General features: G+C 42.7%; 2 protein-coding genes across 3 annotated transcripts; both read right to left on the bottom strand.

Annotated features, from left to right (window-relative positions):
- Positions 1–656: 656 nt before the first annotated feature.
- Positions 657–7,849, bottom strand: LOC135351547 (ephrin type-B receptor 1-B-like). The gene is made up of 13 exons (XM_064550580.1): positions 7,571–7,849; positions 6,822–7,430; positions 6,440–6,769; positions 5,162–5,547; positions 4,467–4,559; positions 3,962–4,033; positions 3,546–3,676; positions 2,673–2,886; positions 2,410–2,471; positions 1,968–2,118; positions 1,575–1,781; positions 1,337–1,422; positions 657–1,190 (listed from the first exon to the last, which is right to left on the bottom strand). Exons 1-13 carry the CDS (start codon positions 7,626–7,628, stop codon positions 968–970), a joined length of 2,622 nt encoding a protein of 873 aa, XP_064406650.1. The 5' UTR covers positions 7,629–7,849; the 3' UTR covers positions 657–967.
- Positions 7,850–8,067: 218 nt separating this feature from the next.
- LOC135351540 (uncharacterized) lies at positions 8,068–17,247 on the bottom strand. 2 transcript variants are annotated; one of them, XM_064550562.1, is made up of 19 exons: positions 17,049–17,247; positions 12,925–13,710; positions 12,610–12,873; positions 12,201–12,353; positions 12,040–12,146; positions 11,413–11,484; positions 11,316–11,357; positions 11,153–11,209; positions 10,342–10,743; positions 10,186–10,242; positions 10,067–10,135; positions 9,874–10,013; positions 9,588–9,804; positions 9,352–9,416; positions 9,085–9,235; positions 8,936–9,028; positions 8,764–8,877; positions 8,611–8,696; positions 8,068–8,401 (listed from the first exon to the last, which is right to left on the bottom strand). In XM_064550562.1, exons 1-19 carry the CDS (start codon positions 17,122–17,124, stop codon positions 8,173–8,175), a joined length of 3,180 nt encoding a protein of 1,059 aa, XP_064406632.1. In that variant the 5' UTR covers positions 17,125–17,247; the 3' UTR covers positions 8,068–8,172. The 2 variants fall into 2 exon arrangements, with proteins under 2 accessions (XP_064406632.1, XP_064406633.1); XM_064550563.1 differs by lacking the exon at positions 17,049–17,247 and adding an exon at positions 13,762–13,896.
- Positions 17,248–17,281: the final 34 nt, after the last annotated feature.

Below are 17,281 nucleotides of genomic sequence, written 5' to 3'. Positions count from 1 at the left end.
ATGAGATGAATAAGATCTACTAGTATTGCAACGTGGCCGCCACAAAATGTTATAGAGGACAATTTAGTACTGGAATGCAGTGTCGATCAATCAGAAATACCATGCATTACACATACCACCCGGTTGCTAGGAGATACCATCAGTGACACCACACACCACCATAGTCAACTGATGGGTTGATTCTGTACAGAAATGAAAACAAGAGAATGATAACTGACACCACGCAATTATATCTATCATCCTTTAATAGTTATCCCTCCACACTCATTAGGCTGAATAGTTACAGCTGCTGTGCAATATCAACAGAATACCCACAGTACACACAACAACTTGGCACGGAGTTGGGCCGCCCTATGAAACGATGTATGTATAATTATACATCAAGGTACAGAGTTTGATTGCTATCTGATGTGTCATATTAAATGCCATGTACCGTACAGCACTGTTCTAAACATCCCGGCATATATACATACCTAAGCTAGCGTACGCATTGCACAAAAACACAGCATTTGGCCATGAAACAGTACCTGACCTAGCTACTAGACAGCACAGCTGGTTACTTGCTGCTGCTGGTAATTTAATCTCCTCTTCCTAGCTCATTATGATATATTTACTGCATGTGCAAGAGCAGCTCCACCCCCATACTTGTAGAAGAATTGGAATATGAATATCATTAATTTGGAATGTGTATAGTGGCCTTCGATGGTTCAATTCAGTAGATAATAATCATCATCACTTTTAAGATAGAGAATTCGATTAAGCAAGAATTGTGTATATTTATAATAAAATTATAAGAGAAATCATGGTTATTTGCACACACCACACACACGCACGCACACGCACACACACACACACACACAATGAAAAGTATACATGCATGATTATGATTGCATGAGCTTGATAAGTGATCTAAAAATGAAGCAATTAACTATGTATAAAAGTAACATAAGTGATACATGTATATGCATCACACATCAGTGATGTTGACACTAGTGTCTTGATTGCTGCTGGAGTACATGTACTGGAGGTCAAGGTACAGATTGTTACCCTCAGATAGGGAGGCTCCGATCTCCATCACTCTTGCACCGATTGCCTTGTCAGCAATACTCCAGTTCAAGAGGACCTCGTCCGTTGAGTTGAGGAATGTGCATACCTCAGAGAAACGAGGTCGTGAGGTTGGTACTGGATGCCTGAGGGGAGATAGGGACGGACATTACTATCAGCCAGTTCCCATTAACAAGTCAGAATAGCTACACTACTAGATCTATGGGCATTTCATGTCCCCAGGCCCACATACAAGATAATGTCATGCCAAGCCTTGTGTAGCAACACTCACCAGCATTGGACCATGAGTCTGTAGACTTCGCGGGGGGTCCCAGGGGGAGGGGTCTGACAGTGAAAGCTCTCCATAAAGTTCATAAGCTGCAGGAAATAAAGGTATAACGTGTGTAATGGGGCATAATACCATAGCAACAGGCCACCACCACGTACCCCCATGCAGGCCTTCATTCAGCAAAAGTATACAGTTTAGGGTAACTATGGACTCTGCCACTCCAATATGCAGTGCTCCTTACCTCATCAGTGGATGTGCCCTCGTAGGGTTTGCGTCCTAGAGTCCATATCTCAAACAGGCACATGCCATAGGCCCACACATCACTGGCTGAGCTGTATTGTCTGTGCTTGAGGCCCTCAGGAGCAGTCCACTTAATGGGGATCTTCCCTCCCTGAGATTGATAGATATGGTCCACGTCAAGATCCCGAGCCATTCCAAAATCAGCAATCTATTAATTTTAGCGACAAGAATCAGTGAATGTTCATAATTATAGCCTTGTGTGGATAGATATAGCTATTCAACTTTTTAAAGTCTGAGCATGTATGGAAATTTTCTAAACACTTATTATTTGCTCTACGTATCTATGTAATTATACAGTCAGATGCTTGAACTTATAATACGTAATTTCACGTACCTTGCAAGTGAGGTCCTCAGTGAGCAGTATGTTCCTGGCTGCCAGGTCTCTGTGCACGTAGCCTTTGTTGGACAAGTAGTTCATACCAAATGCAACCTCTCGACAGAACCGCACGAACATGTTGGGGAGGTCGTCAGGTTTGGGCTTTGATCTGCAATGAGAAGGTGAGCCTAATTTGTGTGTCTAGGGAAGTTGAGACTGCTACAGTATTTTGTCAAAAACAGAGGCTCAAAAAATAGATTTGATTTTAACACATCATCTGAAGGCCTCTCCATAAGCTTCTAGAAAATCTTTTTATCAGTAAAGCTATGGCCGTTTAAAGATAATATTGTACTCCCTCAATTATTCAACAACACATTATTATATGTGAACATATAAATATGAGATTATTAAGCTCAAGCATGTGATGTTCTCATGACATGTTTAATGAGCCAATAATTACCTCAAACTTCTGACAAAATTCTTGAGATCACCTTTGGGCATGACCTCCAGAACAATCATGACCTGAGGGGAGAGGAGGTATTCCACGCTTAATATGAGTGTCAGTGGTGTGTGAAAATTGTGTGTAGGGGTCTTAGCTTCAAGTACTTACATGTACATAGCTAGCTACTATGCATGCATGCAACAGCTACCACTGCAGTAGGTATTTTAATTGGCTCTAATCTCCTTAAATGGTGATCAATAAAGCTACTGTATTGGACTCACTGGTTCTCCGATGGTGACCACTCCTTGTAGTTTAATGACGTTGGGATGTAGGAACTGGCCCATGATGGCCGCCTCCTGGAGGAACTTGACTTTGTCTGTCTCAGAGGCTTTTGATTTGAGTCTCTTGACGGCCACCTCCACGCTCCCCCCAGGAACCTCCCAGACACCACGGTGCACTGAACTGAAGTGACCTCCTCCCAGTGCATCTAGAGTTCTATAGAGGCAGGGGGAGTGGTCAGCAAGGTACAACTACCGTTTGTGTTGGTAGGTCTGTAGCTATTAATATGGCATGCGACAAAGTGAAGTTTAGCCATCAGTAATACAATCAGCCAATGCATGCAAGCGTTGAGCGGATGAGCTGCTACACATAATTATACTCAATCACCTCAAGAGTTCGATCATGAGTCCATTAGCTAACAAAGCTGACGCATATGCCACATAAACTACCCTTCTTGTTGACAGACAGTCTACACTCCATTACCCCACTCTCCCTCCCCCCACCACAGGCCCCTCCATATACACCACGTGTGTGGGAATACACGCTACATGGTAATACAACCTGCCTAGTGCTTCACGCTTTGTGGAGCACGTTTGAAAGAGACCAGTGAACCATTAAATGAGCCACGATCCCCCCACACACAGCATGCCGTGGTAGAGCTTATATGGATTCTGTGTACTATGAGCTTGAGCCTAGAGCTGTCTACACAACATGCATATCATTATAGAGCCCTTGAATTCTTCAAATTCAAAACATACATCACTATCTAAAAATAGCAGATACATTCTTTTATTAGGAATCAGACAATCCACTATAAAGTTATAGACACTCGGTATCTACCATCCCTGGCCAGCCAGTGTGTACCATCCTCTTACCTAATATCAGATCTCTTGATCTCTCTATATTTTCTCTTTGCCAGCTGATTGAACAGCTCTGAGGACGAGTGGGAGGGTTCCCAGTATATGTCAGACTGATCAAAGAAAGTATCGTCTCTGCTGTCACGAACCTGTGTGCATGTGTGCAAGGGCAGTTTAGTAACTCTTGTCAGCTCATACTACAATTTTATTATACTAATTGCATAATGCAATTCTACTATACCCCAGGGACATGTGTACAACGAGAGCACCTCCCCCTAGCCAGGGACATGTGTACAATGAGAGCACCTCCCCCTAGCCAGGGACATGTGTACAATGAGAGCACCTCCCCCTAGCCAGGGACATGTGTACAATGAGAGCACCTCCCCCTATCCAGGGACATGTGTACAATGAGAGCACCTCCCCCTAGCCTGTACCTTGGTGCCAGGGCGGTGTAGCTTTGAGTAGAGCTCCTCCACTCGTGTATCATCATACAACTCTCTCTCCTCCTGCAAGACAAAGTCAACACTTGTAAACATGAAAGAGAATAATTGTATATACATATTGCCAAGCTAGTCCCTCAGATGTGTCGGTTGCCATAGCAACACTGTGTTCTTTAACCACATAACTAGCAATCATATTCTTGTAATTAATGAGAGTATAATGATGGCTATTGCCGTGCGTGGTTATGAGCTACTGTGTTTGCTAACACTTCCAAGACGACAATAGGCAATCATGATCCAACACTCCTCAACAACATGTTGACCTCCTCCTACACACAGCTCATGGACGCCAGTCAACAAACAAATAACCATTTTGGGAATAATTAATTGATCATACGTATCCGATTATCAGTTGCAAATTATGAAACAGTACAAACAAAAACTTGAATTCTAAGTATTGTAATATCTATAATAATATTGTGTGGGCTGGTGTACTTACTGCAGTGGGTACTCTGAGTCCCTCATCGTCCAGAGAATGGAACAGTTTTCTCATTGTTAACTTCCCTTGAGACACATCACTGGCACTGCTCGGCTGTGTGGGCGGGGGGAGGTCATGTGACATGGTGTGACATAGTCAGGTGGTTGTGCATGGAGGGTACTACGTTACACACACGGACTATTTTGCTCAGTGGTTACTTATTGTAGTGGGGAGATTTATTGAGAAACAGTTAGCTATTGTTCCAATGACACTACAACTTTCATTTTTCCGTATTAATAAAAAGAAGTGTTGTAGTGTGTGATCTTACACAGAGATAAGATAATCTCATGCAAAACCATCTTATGACACAATGAGTAGAACGGTGGGGGAATCTAATGCAGTGTAGGCAATACACCCTCGACAGACATCACTAGACACTTGTTAGCATGTGTTCACAACCAACATGCCTGCCCAGTCAACCATTACAACAGCTAGCAAGGTTTGGCCCCACACAGCCAAACATAGTGACAAGACATAACTTGCAATCCATGCGTTTATGCTTAACAAATGTCAACACAGGTAGGCATAACATTAACACATCGAAACACTAACAATAATTATATTGTATCAAAAGCCAACAGCATAGTTCCCCCAGTGGTGATGCAACAACTATAGCACTAGAATGAGCAGTAGAATGGCAGAGTGTGGTGACTCACTGGTGTGTCCTGAGGTGTGTATGGTTGACCTCCTCCCACGGTGGGCACTGCCTCTATGTAGGGGCAGCTGGGGGCTGGCGTGTTGGGCATAGTGTACGGGAACTGATTTATAGAATGAATGGAAAATCTCAGAGAGGCAGTCTTCTTGAAAGAGCCGAAAGATGTCCTATCTGGCAGAGGTGGTGGTTCCGGCGTCTTGACTAACTCGTGGTAGATATGGTTCTCTCCGTTGGCTTGGTACGTGGTGGTGTGGTTATGGCCGTCAGTCTCGTATTCTGTAAATCCCACAGGTGTATGGGGGATGGGGGAATCCCCTGTGTTGTTAAAGAACATGCTATTCTGAGGAGGAAGTTTCGTTGGTGGTTGACGCAGTCGAATAAAGTCATCTGAAAGAACAAGAATAATTATCATAACATGAGCCACAACAACGGGCTTTGTGTACTAGCTAACAAAATATTCCAGTAATAATAGAAAGTGAGCTAGAGAGCAGCTACTGGCAGACAATGGTAGAGTTAAGTGGATGCCCTGATATTTAATTATGTTCAAGGACCTCTTCCTTAGGGTTCAGGATGTGAACATTATCCACCATTCAACAAGTAATGTTTCATGTACTGCCTCACAGGACAGTGCGTATATAAGTTGTACAAACCACTTAACTACTAATTATGCGCAATACACACTGCATATTGAAAGCAAGCAATTACGACAATGAAAGCTCAGAGAGATAGAGTATAGGGGAATCATTCCATGACAGCTAATGCATGACAAATAGTCAGCCTTTTCTTATCAGAGACTTATCAGCGAGGGAAGGGCGGAGGGTATTTTGAAGGAAGTCCATTTTGATAGTATCTAATACAACGCTCTTTATAAGGATTTAAAGATACCTAGGCTAAACTGTGACAGCATTGCATTGTGTTCTCCATTCACTCAAACCTTGTTCACTCTTTACAAGCGTCTATTGACACTCTAGCATAATTATGATTGAAACGATTTAACGCATTAATTAAGACCTTTACTCAAGGTTAGGGCACCTTAAGACACTTCAAACAGAAACACTTAATAGTAGTAAATTATCACCGCTTGCAAAAGATTATCAAATAACAGACCAACCTTAGCATTGAGTTATGCAAACAACTCCAACCTTTAGCCTAGCATCATCTAACAACCACAGTCATTATAACTATCCAACCATTATCATCATGCGCACGCATTCAACCATACAGCCACATTATCATGCATACATTCAACTATGCATACAGCAGTATCATGCACACATACCAGGATCAGCGTAGGTAGAAGAATAGTTTGGGTTATGCTCACTCTTGGTGATGCTATTGAAGCAGTTGCTACATTTCCTCTCACTCTTGTGGCACTTGAGGCACACTATAAACACGACAATGGCCACAAGGATGATGACAGCACCAGGTACCACACCAGCAACAATATAGAGATAGGTGGGTGTAGTGGTAGCCCTCGGCATGGTTGGTAGTGGTGTGGGTGGTGAGGTGTTGCCGGGGGTAGTGGAGTCAACACATGATGCAGGGAGAGAGATTTCTTCTGTGCACGTCAGATTATTAGGGGAAACACTGGACGAGGCATTAGTTGGTTCTGTAAGAAAAATGGATTATTGAGTGTTTAATTAAAATGTTTATCAACTCACCATACTGCAGAGTAATGAGTGGGAGAGACGATTGTTGTTGGACTTCTTCATCGCATGTATACAGCTCACAGGGATCGTTTGATAACACTTTGATAAGCAGTTCTGAGCTTGATTCGTTGCTATGCAAGGCTACACCAAAACCTTGTGTAAGTCTTTGTGCTTGTGGACTGTACCAGCCCAGTACATCATCTGGTTGGAATTGAATTTGTTCGTTTTCAGAAATTTGACTAGTGAGCGTTGCGAATGTGATGTTGGAATTATCAGGTGTCACTGTTTCAGTTCGAGGGCGATACTTTAACAGGTTAGACCCAACTAGATCAAATTTTCCATCAAAATCTTGACTTGGCCTCCAAACTTGGAGATATAATAGGTGGGTAAGTATTAGACCGGTGTTGTAATCTTCAACAGTGACTAGAGCATTCCATTCTGTGATTTGCCCATTGCACTCAAACTTTATTCCTGGAGCAATGACTTGTATTCCATCTTGTGTCCCGGAATCTGGAGCTATCTCAGTGAGATCTGCACTTGGTTGGAGAGAGTCAACGGCTGGGAATCCAGTAGAGCATTGAGGAATCACTTCAGCTGTAGTTTGAGCTGCACCATGGTTAGCTGTATAGAGACAAGTAAAAGTTAGTGTTATAGTTATTCATAGCTTACATAGACACAGCAACAAAGCCACACAATACTGCAGCTAGCTCTAACTGAGAATGAGATTCATGCTAGCAATTAAGCTAGACTACATAACTTACCTAGAAACAGCTCTGTTAACAGTAGTAAGTACACTGCCGTTCTTAGCAGAGAGGTCATCTTGAACTAATTTAGTCTGTATACACAGTGACTGTAAGTGGTGGTTTTATACTCTATCTACCGGAAGCCTTACAGATGAAGCTTGGGGGCTAGTCTAGTGGTTTTATTTGTTCACAGCAATTGTCAGTTTAGCACTCTTGCTTTTTGTAGGTCTAGTAGTTGTATGGCACTTTGTTACGGTGCAGTGGGATGTGTCCTCCAGCGAGTGGTGTGGGGCTGCGAACAGATGGCTTTGCCTGACTGTGGCTAACCATGTGAATCCAGCCATGGGAAAACCTTGCATCCCACATGATCCCACAAACCACTAAGAATGACTTGCGCATGCACAGTAAAAAATACCATTTTACATTACATTTATGTTTAGCCTAGATTCCAGGCCGCTGAGAAAGGCCACTATTCAAGGGGCTGGAGTCGAGGCTAATTTATGTTATAAGGAAAATGATAATTATAGCTCATTCACACACAGTCATATAGAGAGCATACATAAAAAAATATATATAATATATACTTTGCAAACACACACAATGCATGTCCTGCCCCTGCACTACACATCAGTGCCTAGGAAGCCGGAGTGGCTGTCCTCGCGCACAAGGTTCATCTCTTGCAGCTCTAGGAACATTGTCCGTGCCTCAGAGAGAGGTGCTCCTAGCTCCATGGCTAAGTTAGAGAGCTGGGCACAGTCCGTGTCTGACCAACGCAGCAGTTCAATGTCTGACCCGTTCAGTAGGTCAAATATATTGGAGAAGGTCGGCCTGTCGTCTTGTTCAGGCGCCCTGAGGCAAATAAACCAGCAATCAGCTTGTGTGCATGTAGTTTCATGCATACAGTGATTGTGGCACATGATAACACCATAGTAGCAGTAATCAGTTACCATACACGCTGTTATTGAAAGATGACAAATACAACACAATTACACAGAAACAAACAGCTATTGAGATCAACGTAGATTTGATATACTTATATCCACACACACAATCTTTACCAGCAGTGCACCATGATCTCATAGATCTTCCGGGGGCATCCGGGTGGTGGGTGCTGACACTTTCCCTCGGTAACAAACTGGGAGACCTGCACGCACGCATGCAAACACAATTAAACATTATCGGAGAATAAATTATTGTTACGGCTCACTTACATTTTGTATCTTAATGTGTGCCAGTGGTTTCAGACCAAGAGACCATATCTCATACAGCACCATGCCATAGCTGTACACATCACTGGCTGTAGAGAACTTCTTGTAGTTTAGACCCTACGACACGCACAAAGAAGAATCACAAGACGGCTACAATCTCACAATGGATGCTTACCTCAGGTGCTGTCCATTTGATAGGTACAGTACCTCCTTTAGAAGCGTAGTAGTTACTGTCATGGAGATTCCTTGACATCCCAAAGTCTCCAATCTATGATAATGATAATTATGACCATGCACACATGCTATACATTGTACAGCCTCCACCTTGCAAATCAGTGTCTCAGTTACTAGCACGTTCCTTGCTGCCAAGTCACGATGAACAAAGTTCTTCCTGGCCAAGTATTTCATTCCACAGGCAACTTGTCGGGAGAATGAGAGCAAAGTCTTCTTGTGAGGAGGAGGCATCTCACCAGGTCTGAGGAGAGAGGGATGGATAGACAATTTACTATACTATATTTATTTCGAAGGAATAAAATGATGTAGCAAAAATGATATAATTTGACGTCATATTGTGTCATCATTCCTACTCACCGGTAGTTGTTGTACAGGTATGTGTCGAGATCTCCTAGGGTCAACAGTTCCATTACAATCATGATCTGTAATAATGGCACACAATACTTACAGTGAACAGTAGTTGTATTGTTTAAGCATCGATGGCAAGGTTTGCACATGCGCACTATTCAGTAGTTAGATACCTCCATATAGTACAAGCTAGTGACCATTATACATTAATAGTACAAGTAAGTGATAGAGCAACAAGCACTCACAGGCTCAGACATAGTGACCACTCCGTACAGCCGCACAACATTGGAGTGGTTGAACTGCCCCATGATGGCTGCCTCCTGGAGGAAAGCTACCTTGGCATCTTGCCTCAGGGTGGGCTTGAGTGTCTTCACTGCCACGTTCTTGGAACCCTTTTGAACGTTGGACCACGTTGCCTTGGAAACACTGCCGAATTGACCCACTCCCAGATGTGAGGTAAATCTGTGTATATAATCAACACTCGTAACTAATAATACTATACTTATATAATGGCAAACTTTAGTTGCTTACTCTATTTGGTCCTTCAAGATTTCTCTGAACTTCTTTTCCTTGAATTGATTATAGATTTCCTGTTCTGCATTCTTAGGTTCCCAGTAAACAACTGTCTCCTCAAAGAACTGTTTGTTATTCTTAATCGCTTTATACGACTTCTGCAAGAATGAGAAAACATTCAAGACTACGTATTGTATAGTAATGGACTTACTTGTTTCCATGATTTGTACTGCTCAGAATGCTCCTCCTTGACAATCACACCGAGCTGTTGTCTCTCTTCCTGTGAAACAAGAGTAATTGACTGAATGTTCAACCACAGCTAGTACTCACCCCACCAGGAACGTAGATCCCAGGCTCATACAAGTGATGGCCACCCGTACTATTCTCCTGTGAAATAAGAATCAGTATCATATACGTATGTCTAATAGACATGCAATTTGCTTTAAGAAGCATCATAAGAAATGTCTGTCTCTGTGTTGTGCTTACCAGACTGTTTGTCAATGATCCTCTTGTTTCACCATCCACTGTGATGGCGGGGGGCAGGCGAGGTAGAGGACGAGGAGAGCTTTTGCCCTCTGACTCGGGGCCTGGCAGACGAGGAAGAGAACGAGGGGAGCTATTGCCCTCGGGCTCGGGCAGACGAGGGAGAGGACGGGGGGAGCTATTGCTCTCGAGCTCGTGGTAGTAATGGTGGGGCCCAAGGAGTGGGGCCTCAGAGCTCACGGAGTCCTTGGCAACAGAGTGGCTAGTATCGACAGTCAGAGTCGTATCAACTGAAGAGCTTCGGATGGAGCGCTTAGAATCAAAGTGTGGTAATAGGTCATCACTGTCCAGTCCAAATGCTGTCTCAGTGTAGATATTGTCGCTACTATCAGCACGGGATCTTTTCTGTACATGTGGGATATTGTCAGCGTATATCAATAGCCGCTGGTGACATACAGAAATGAGATTTCGGTACATGTATGTAACTAGCACACTAGAATACGCATGTACGCTTGGTATCTTTGTTTGAACTGAGAACTTAAAAGGAGTCCGTTAAGGTGGTATGCTTAAATCTCAAATTTGTAACGGGCCATAATTTTCTGTTTTCAGGAAAAATGCCAAGGGCTTATATAGCACATGGTATTATGTCAAAACAGGTACAAAGATTTTGACACATCATCTGAAAAACCTCTCTCTAAGCTTTAGTCATTATCGTTACTGGACCAACGGAACTAAAGTTATTCGTTTAAAGATGCTTTCAACTACGTGTATATGTACATCATAAAACCATTGCTGTCATTGATTACAAGCTCACCTCAGTAGGTCCCTCCAGTTCATGGTAGATGGGGGCCAGAGGAGGAGTCTTTTGAGCCTAAAAAGATAAATAGAGGCAGTGCCCCATTAATTGTTATGCAGAATAAACTCTATAATGTACGCACGAGTACACTTAGTGTGTACCCGTCTAGTAATGAACGTACCCTGATCAAGGCAGTCGGGACGTCATATTGTGATGGCGGGTTCTGTGGTGAGGGGGAGTGCAAGGTTATAAATGGCGTCTATTACCCAGTAACATACATAAAACAGTTTCTCTTCATTAGCTTCAGGTCCAGTTCTGTAGAGCGGGTTTTGGGCAAGGGTTTGGGGAGTCTGTGAAATTGACAGAGTTGTGTGTCGTATGTCTAGTGTTCCCTGCGGCCTGGAATCAAGGCCACACACTTGGATATGAACCAAAGAGACTATATGCATGCCGTCTACGTGCTGGGTATCCATGGATCACATCACATTGTAGTGAACTCAGAGTATGGTATTTACTGAAAGTCTGTACATTGTGACAAACACAACTCTACAAATGTGCCTATCAAGACCACATTCACTATAATTATAAGAGTTCCGTGCAAAAATGGTATGCAATAGTAATACTGTATACAGGTGCTTAGATCATGCATTATCATGGGAAATTCTCAAGTGAATTCTCTAAAAGGGATGATTACTATACTCACTACAATGTTGGATTGTGCCTATTATGCAGACAGGACACACATGTTGCTGCATGCACGAATGAATTACAATGAAACTTGCATCATTACCAGACTAAGTACTTCATCAAGTAGACATGATTATGATACGTATAGATACATGGAATAGCCTGGGGCATCTAGATACGCTTTTATGCTCTTTAGATAACTGCACACCAACTCTCACACTTGATAGTAGTTCTGTAGGGTTGTCATAGGTAACCATATTACTGCCCATATCATAGCCTTGGGGGTCAGAGTGCAACTGACCAGTGGCCGCTACACGTCCTACACCTGTAGTGTACGAGTCATTGGAATTAGGGAAATAGGAATGTGCACTCAGCTTACCAGGTTCAAGCTCATGGTAGTAGTGTTTCGCGTCTGGTGGAGGTATATCGTAGTCATGTGATTCCTCAGCGGTGGGATTATTCACTGTAATAACGCCCGGAGAGCTCATATCTTGTAGTCTCTGACTCCTGAGTGTGCTAATAGTTTCAGCATCTGTACACATGGTGTGGGGTGAGTGGGTGAGTGGGTTGATACAGCTCATTGAATGTGGTGGGTACAGAGAAAGGTGGTCAACAAGTGTTAGAGTGATAGCTATGAGTCGTTAGTTTGTTAGTGTGGCGATTTAACTGTGTTCAGTGACCCAAAACCACCAACCACAACAGAGCCATAACATGACAAATATGGGAAAACATGATCTACACAGACTGTATTAATCATTTTACATTATATGGTAATTTATATCACTCACTGCTTTTTCGATTCATGATGTGTGAGCTTCTTCGCCGGCTTCTCCTGACACACAGACAGACAGCAAGTAGTAAGATGACCAACAGTAACAAGACACACACACCACTCCCAGCTCCAATGGCTATGATGGCGTAGAGTGGTAGAGCAAGATCTGGCTGCACAGGTGGTGAGGAAGAGGAGGTGGTGCTCTGTGGGGGGTCAGACGAGGGGGCAGAGATGGGAGGGGTTGTCGTGGGGACAGATGTAGGCTGCGTATCCAGTGGACCTGATATGAGAAATAGATAGTTGCTTATAATTGTCTATGATTCTTACTCACCCAATTCCACTTTGATTAAGGGATTATACAAAGTGCCAAGAAACCCAAACTGATCCGAGCGTACAACCTCATAAAATCCGTTCAGTTGTTGGCAAGGTTGCTCGATTGCAATGTCCGTTATATTGTGCGTAAAGAAGTCATTTGTACCATCTGATAGCACAATTCCCAACTTGAAGTCGGACATTGGTGGAATTGAGAATCCAAGAGTATCTCCTGTTTCCACACACACTGGTTCCTCTGGCAACATTGCAGTAGCTATATTAGATGATTCTTGCTGTACTAAAGTCACTGAGAAACTTGTTTTCAACTCATATAGCCGGGACGTGAATGTACCACCATTTTGATATGTTCTGTAAATTGCGAATGTGAGTATGTTGTTTCCACTGGACTGGATCCCCTCAACTGGCCTCACTAGTATAGACCTGATGCAATCATTACGATCAAATCGAAAAGACGGTATAATGTACTCTCCTGCTCCTATTTCATTATCTATATTCGCTGTTTCAAGCTCTTCTTCAGTATGGCTAGTAACTTCATCAACAGTGCTAAGCACATAGGATTCTGTAGTCACTATAGTACTCACATTACTGCAACATTGTTCCAGTGATGAGCTACTAAATGTGTTCTCAATAGCAGAAACAGTCGAGTTGAGGTCATCTGCACATAAACTGACAGAGAGGGATTCAAAACATTCGCAGCAACGGAGGTCAGAATCATTCACCAAGCTGAATAGTTGACTGGTGGTTGCATCACACACACCACTGAAGCATCTGAGGCAATGGGCTCCTGCATGAATAGAGTGCAGTAGCTAGTAGAGTACCAAGTCAATGACCTCACCTGTCTGGGCCTGCACCTGCAGGACTACAGTAGCTGCCAGTGTTAGAAATACCAGGTACTTCAATAAGGCAGCCATATCTTCAAGGACGTTATTTTCAAGGCTCTAAACACTACACTACTGGACTATTGGTTGTACAGTTGAAAATTCTGCAAGAATGGTCAGATGCATATTCCCCTGAGACCTGAGCTCATACAAGCCCCTCCCCAGTTGATGTTGGTGGGCTTCCTCAATATGCGTGGGTGTACAAAACAATCTGTCATTATCATGTACATGTAGTAGATTGATTCCAGTGTATGATACTTAATACAGCTGTTTGCATAGACCTTGCAAAATACTAAATCAGCTCACTGCATGCATTACCACAAAACCACAAAATCACCATACAATGTTGCTATGCAAACAACATGCAGTCCTGAGCAATGATGGTTTCTAGAACTTGTATAACAGGTACTTTTTGAGTAGACCCTCGAAAAATACGGGCTAAAGAAACTGTTAGTACAAAGTACCTTAAACACTAACAGATCACAAAATATTGTTTGGTGCTAATCTAGTAGAGAAATATGTTCGGACTTGATGGTCAAAACCGGTATACCGCAGTGAGCAAGTTAGTAGGCTCTTTAGCGTAACAATTTTTCATACAGCACAAGTCTCAGCATAAGGCGTTGGTAGATCATTCTCTACTTCAAATCCTCCTGGTTCTATGACTCTCCATGTAGTCTATTTCTTGAAGTCATGCACCATTGCTCACTTTTTATGAATGTGAATGTACCCAATGCTATTTGTTTGCATAGCAACATTGCATGGTGGTTTTGTGGAATACAGTGAATGATTTACATGTTGTATTTTGCAAGGTCTATGCAAACAGCTGTACACGTGTTCATCTTCCAATCGTTGTTTACCTGTTGTTATTTTAACTTGCACAAGTAGTAAACTGGCATAGCCGTTATCTAGCTAATCAAAAGTGACAAAATGCATCTAAAGATTGTCAAGCCAGACTAAAAAAGGTATTCTATTGTGGCAACATACACACACATACACACACATCCATATACCCTAGGCTATAATTATAGTGTAGATGTTCCTAAAGTATAGAAGAAATTAAAGGTAATGAGTACAGTAATACTATATATTAGTATATAATGGTCCCATTGCATGGTGTATATATAGCTAGCTTTAGGAGAATGACACAATTTGATACAATATGACTTTACTAACCACTAATCTAAGCAAAATTAAAGAAAGTATAATAATAGTCAACGTGGAGATACTTACTCTAACTGGGTTTTTTTTTTAACAATTCCGCAAAGCCAGGATACAATAAAATAGCAGAAGCTAATAAGTTATTATAATAATAATAATAGTGTAACTATATACCTATTCAAAGCATGCTAAGTATACTACAGGGTCATTAAGCATAGATTTAAATAATTTTAAGGGAGTACAAGTGCTTCAGTTAGCTATTGAGTCCATTTTCTCGTGGAATAGCTGACTCATAACAAATGTTGTCAGCAGTAGGTACTTGATCAGAGTGCATTTCTTCTCTGGTCAATGGTGCTGATGTGGCCATTTCTGAGCTGTCTCCAGATCTCCTTGCTATAGAATAAGCAATGTTGCTTGAAGTGGCTACTCGGTCTGTTTCAATCTCAACAATCGGATTTCTTGCTAGAATATCTTCTGGATCAATGTAAGAATATTCATGCTCTCCCTCATAGTTGATGGATGCATGTGTGTTGGACATGTACAATGGATTCCTGGACATACTGTCAGTCGGTTGCCTTACAGAGTTTAGCTCAATCACCTCCTCTCCTGTGTGTGTGCGTGTGTGCGTGCGTGCGTGCGTGTGTGCGTGCGTGCGTGCGTGTGTGCGTGCGTGCGTGCGTGTGTGTGTGTGTGTGTGTGTTTTGTTTACGTGTACGTGTGCTAGCAAAACGCTTAATAAGACACAACAGAATAATGACACAGGGAACTATATAATACACAGACTGCATGGCTATACATTGTGTGTACTTTAATTAAGGGTGTTTCAACAAATTTGCTGCAGTTGCAATTGCTGCATCTGAACCCATTGCCCATGCAACCATGCAGCCTTCTATACTTATAACCGTGCTGAGACACATACCAAGTGTACAGACATACTCATAACTCACTGTGGGAGCTGCTTCTTCGCCGGCTTCTCCTGACACACAGACAGACAGCAAGTAGTAAGATGACCAACAGTAACAAGACACACACACCACTCCCAGCTCCAATGGCTATGATGGCGTAGAGTGGTAGAGCTAAATCTGGCTGCTCAGGTGGTGAGGGAGAGGAGGTGGTGCTCTGTGGGGGGTCAGACGAGGGGGCAGAAGTGGGAGGGGTTGTCGTGGGGACAGATGTAGGCTGCATATCCAGTGGACCTGATATGAGAAATAGATAGTTGCTTATAATTGTCTATGATTCTTACTCACCCAATTCCACTTTGATTAAGGGATTATACAAAGTGCCAAGAAACCCAAACTGATCCGAGCGTACAACCTCATAAAATCCGTTCAGTTGTTGGCAAGGTTGCTCGATTGCAATGTCCGTTATATTGTGCGTAAAGAAGTCATTTGTACCATCTGATAGCACAATTCCCAACTTGAAGTCGGACATTGGTGGAATTGAGAATCCAAGAGTATCTCCTGTTTCCACACACACTGGTTCCTCTGGCAACATTGCAGTAGCTATATTAGATGATTCCTGCTGTACTAAAGTCACTGAGAAACTTGTTTTCAACTCATATAGCTGGGACGTGAATGTACCACCATTTTGATATGTTCTGTAAAGTGCGAATGTGAGTATGTTGTTTCCACTGGACTGGATCCCCTCAACTGGCCTCACTAGTATAGACCTGATGCAATCATTACGATCAAATCGAAAAGACGGTATAATGTACTCTCCTGCTCCTATTTCATTATCTATATTCGCTGTTTCAAGCTCTTCTTCAGTATGGCTAGTAACTTCATCAACAGTGCTAAGCACATAGGATTCTGTAGTCACTGTAGTACTCACATTACTGCAACATTGTTCCAGTGATGAGCTACTAAATGTGTTCTCAATAGCAGAAACAGTCGAGTTGAGGTCATCTGCACATAAACTGACAGAGAGGGATTCAAAACATTCGCAGCAACGGAGGTCAGAATCATTCACCAAGCTGAATAGTTGACTGGTGGTTGCATCACACACACCACTGAAGCATCTGAGGCAATGGACTCCTGCATGAGAATAGAGTGCAGTAGCTAGTAGAGTACCAAGTCAATGACCTCACCTGTCTGGGCTTGCACCTGCAGGACTACAGTAGCTGCCAGTGTTAGAAATACCAGGTACTTCAATAAGGCAGCCATATCTTCAATGCTCTAAACACTACACAATCGGACTATTAGTAGTGCAGTTACAGCAGCACAGGTGAGAGAGCTATAGCTAGTCTAGCTGGAAATGAAAAACATTTATCTGCAAAGAATTCCCCTGAGACCTGAGCTCATACAAGCCCCTCCCCCGGTT

The sequence above is a fragment of the Halichondria panicea genome, chromosome 17, assembly GCF_963675165.1.
Source record: "Halichondria panicea chromosome 17, odHalPani1.1, whole genome shotgun sequence".
In the NCBI taxonomy this organism is placed as follows: domain Eukaryota; kingdom Metazoa; phylum Porifera; class Demospongiae; order Suberitida; family Halichondriidae; genus Halichondria; species Halichondria panicea.
Note: the sequence above shows the minus strand (reverse complement) of the source record. Positions and strands in the feature narration are given on the sequence as shown.

Excerpts from the sequence above, each read along its gene's own strand:
- LOC135351547 (XM_064550580.1), bottom strand. The coding sequence starts at position 7,628 with ATGACCTCTCTGCTAAGAACGGCAGTGTACTTACTACTGTTAACAGAG. Across the intron at positions 1,782-1,967 it reads CTGAGGACCTCACTTGCAAG|ATTGCTGATTTTGGAATGGC; the intron begins GTACGTGAAATT and ends TAAAATTAATAG. Across the intron at positions 1,191-1,336 it reads AGACTCATGGTCCAATGCTG|GCATCCAGTACCAACCTCAC; the intron begins GTGAGTGTTGCT and ends ATCTCCCCTCAG.
- LOC135351540 (XM_064550562.1), bottom strand. The coding sequence starts at position 17,124 with ATGGCTGCCTTATTGAAGTACCTGGTATTTCTAACACTGGCAGCTACT. Across the intron at positions 10,243-10,341 it reads GATCATTGACAAACAGTCTG|GAGAATAGTACGGGTGGCCA; the intron begins GTAAGCACAACA and ends CTTATTTCACAG. Across the intron at positions 10,136-10,185 it reads GGATCTACGTTCCTGGTGGG|GAAGAGAGACAACAGCTCGG; the intron begins GTGAGTACTAGC and ends CTTGTTTCACAG.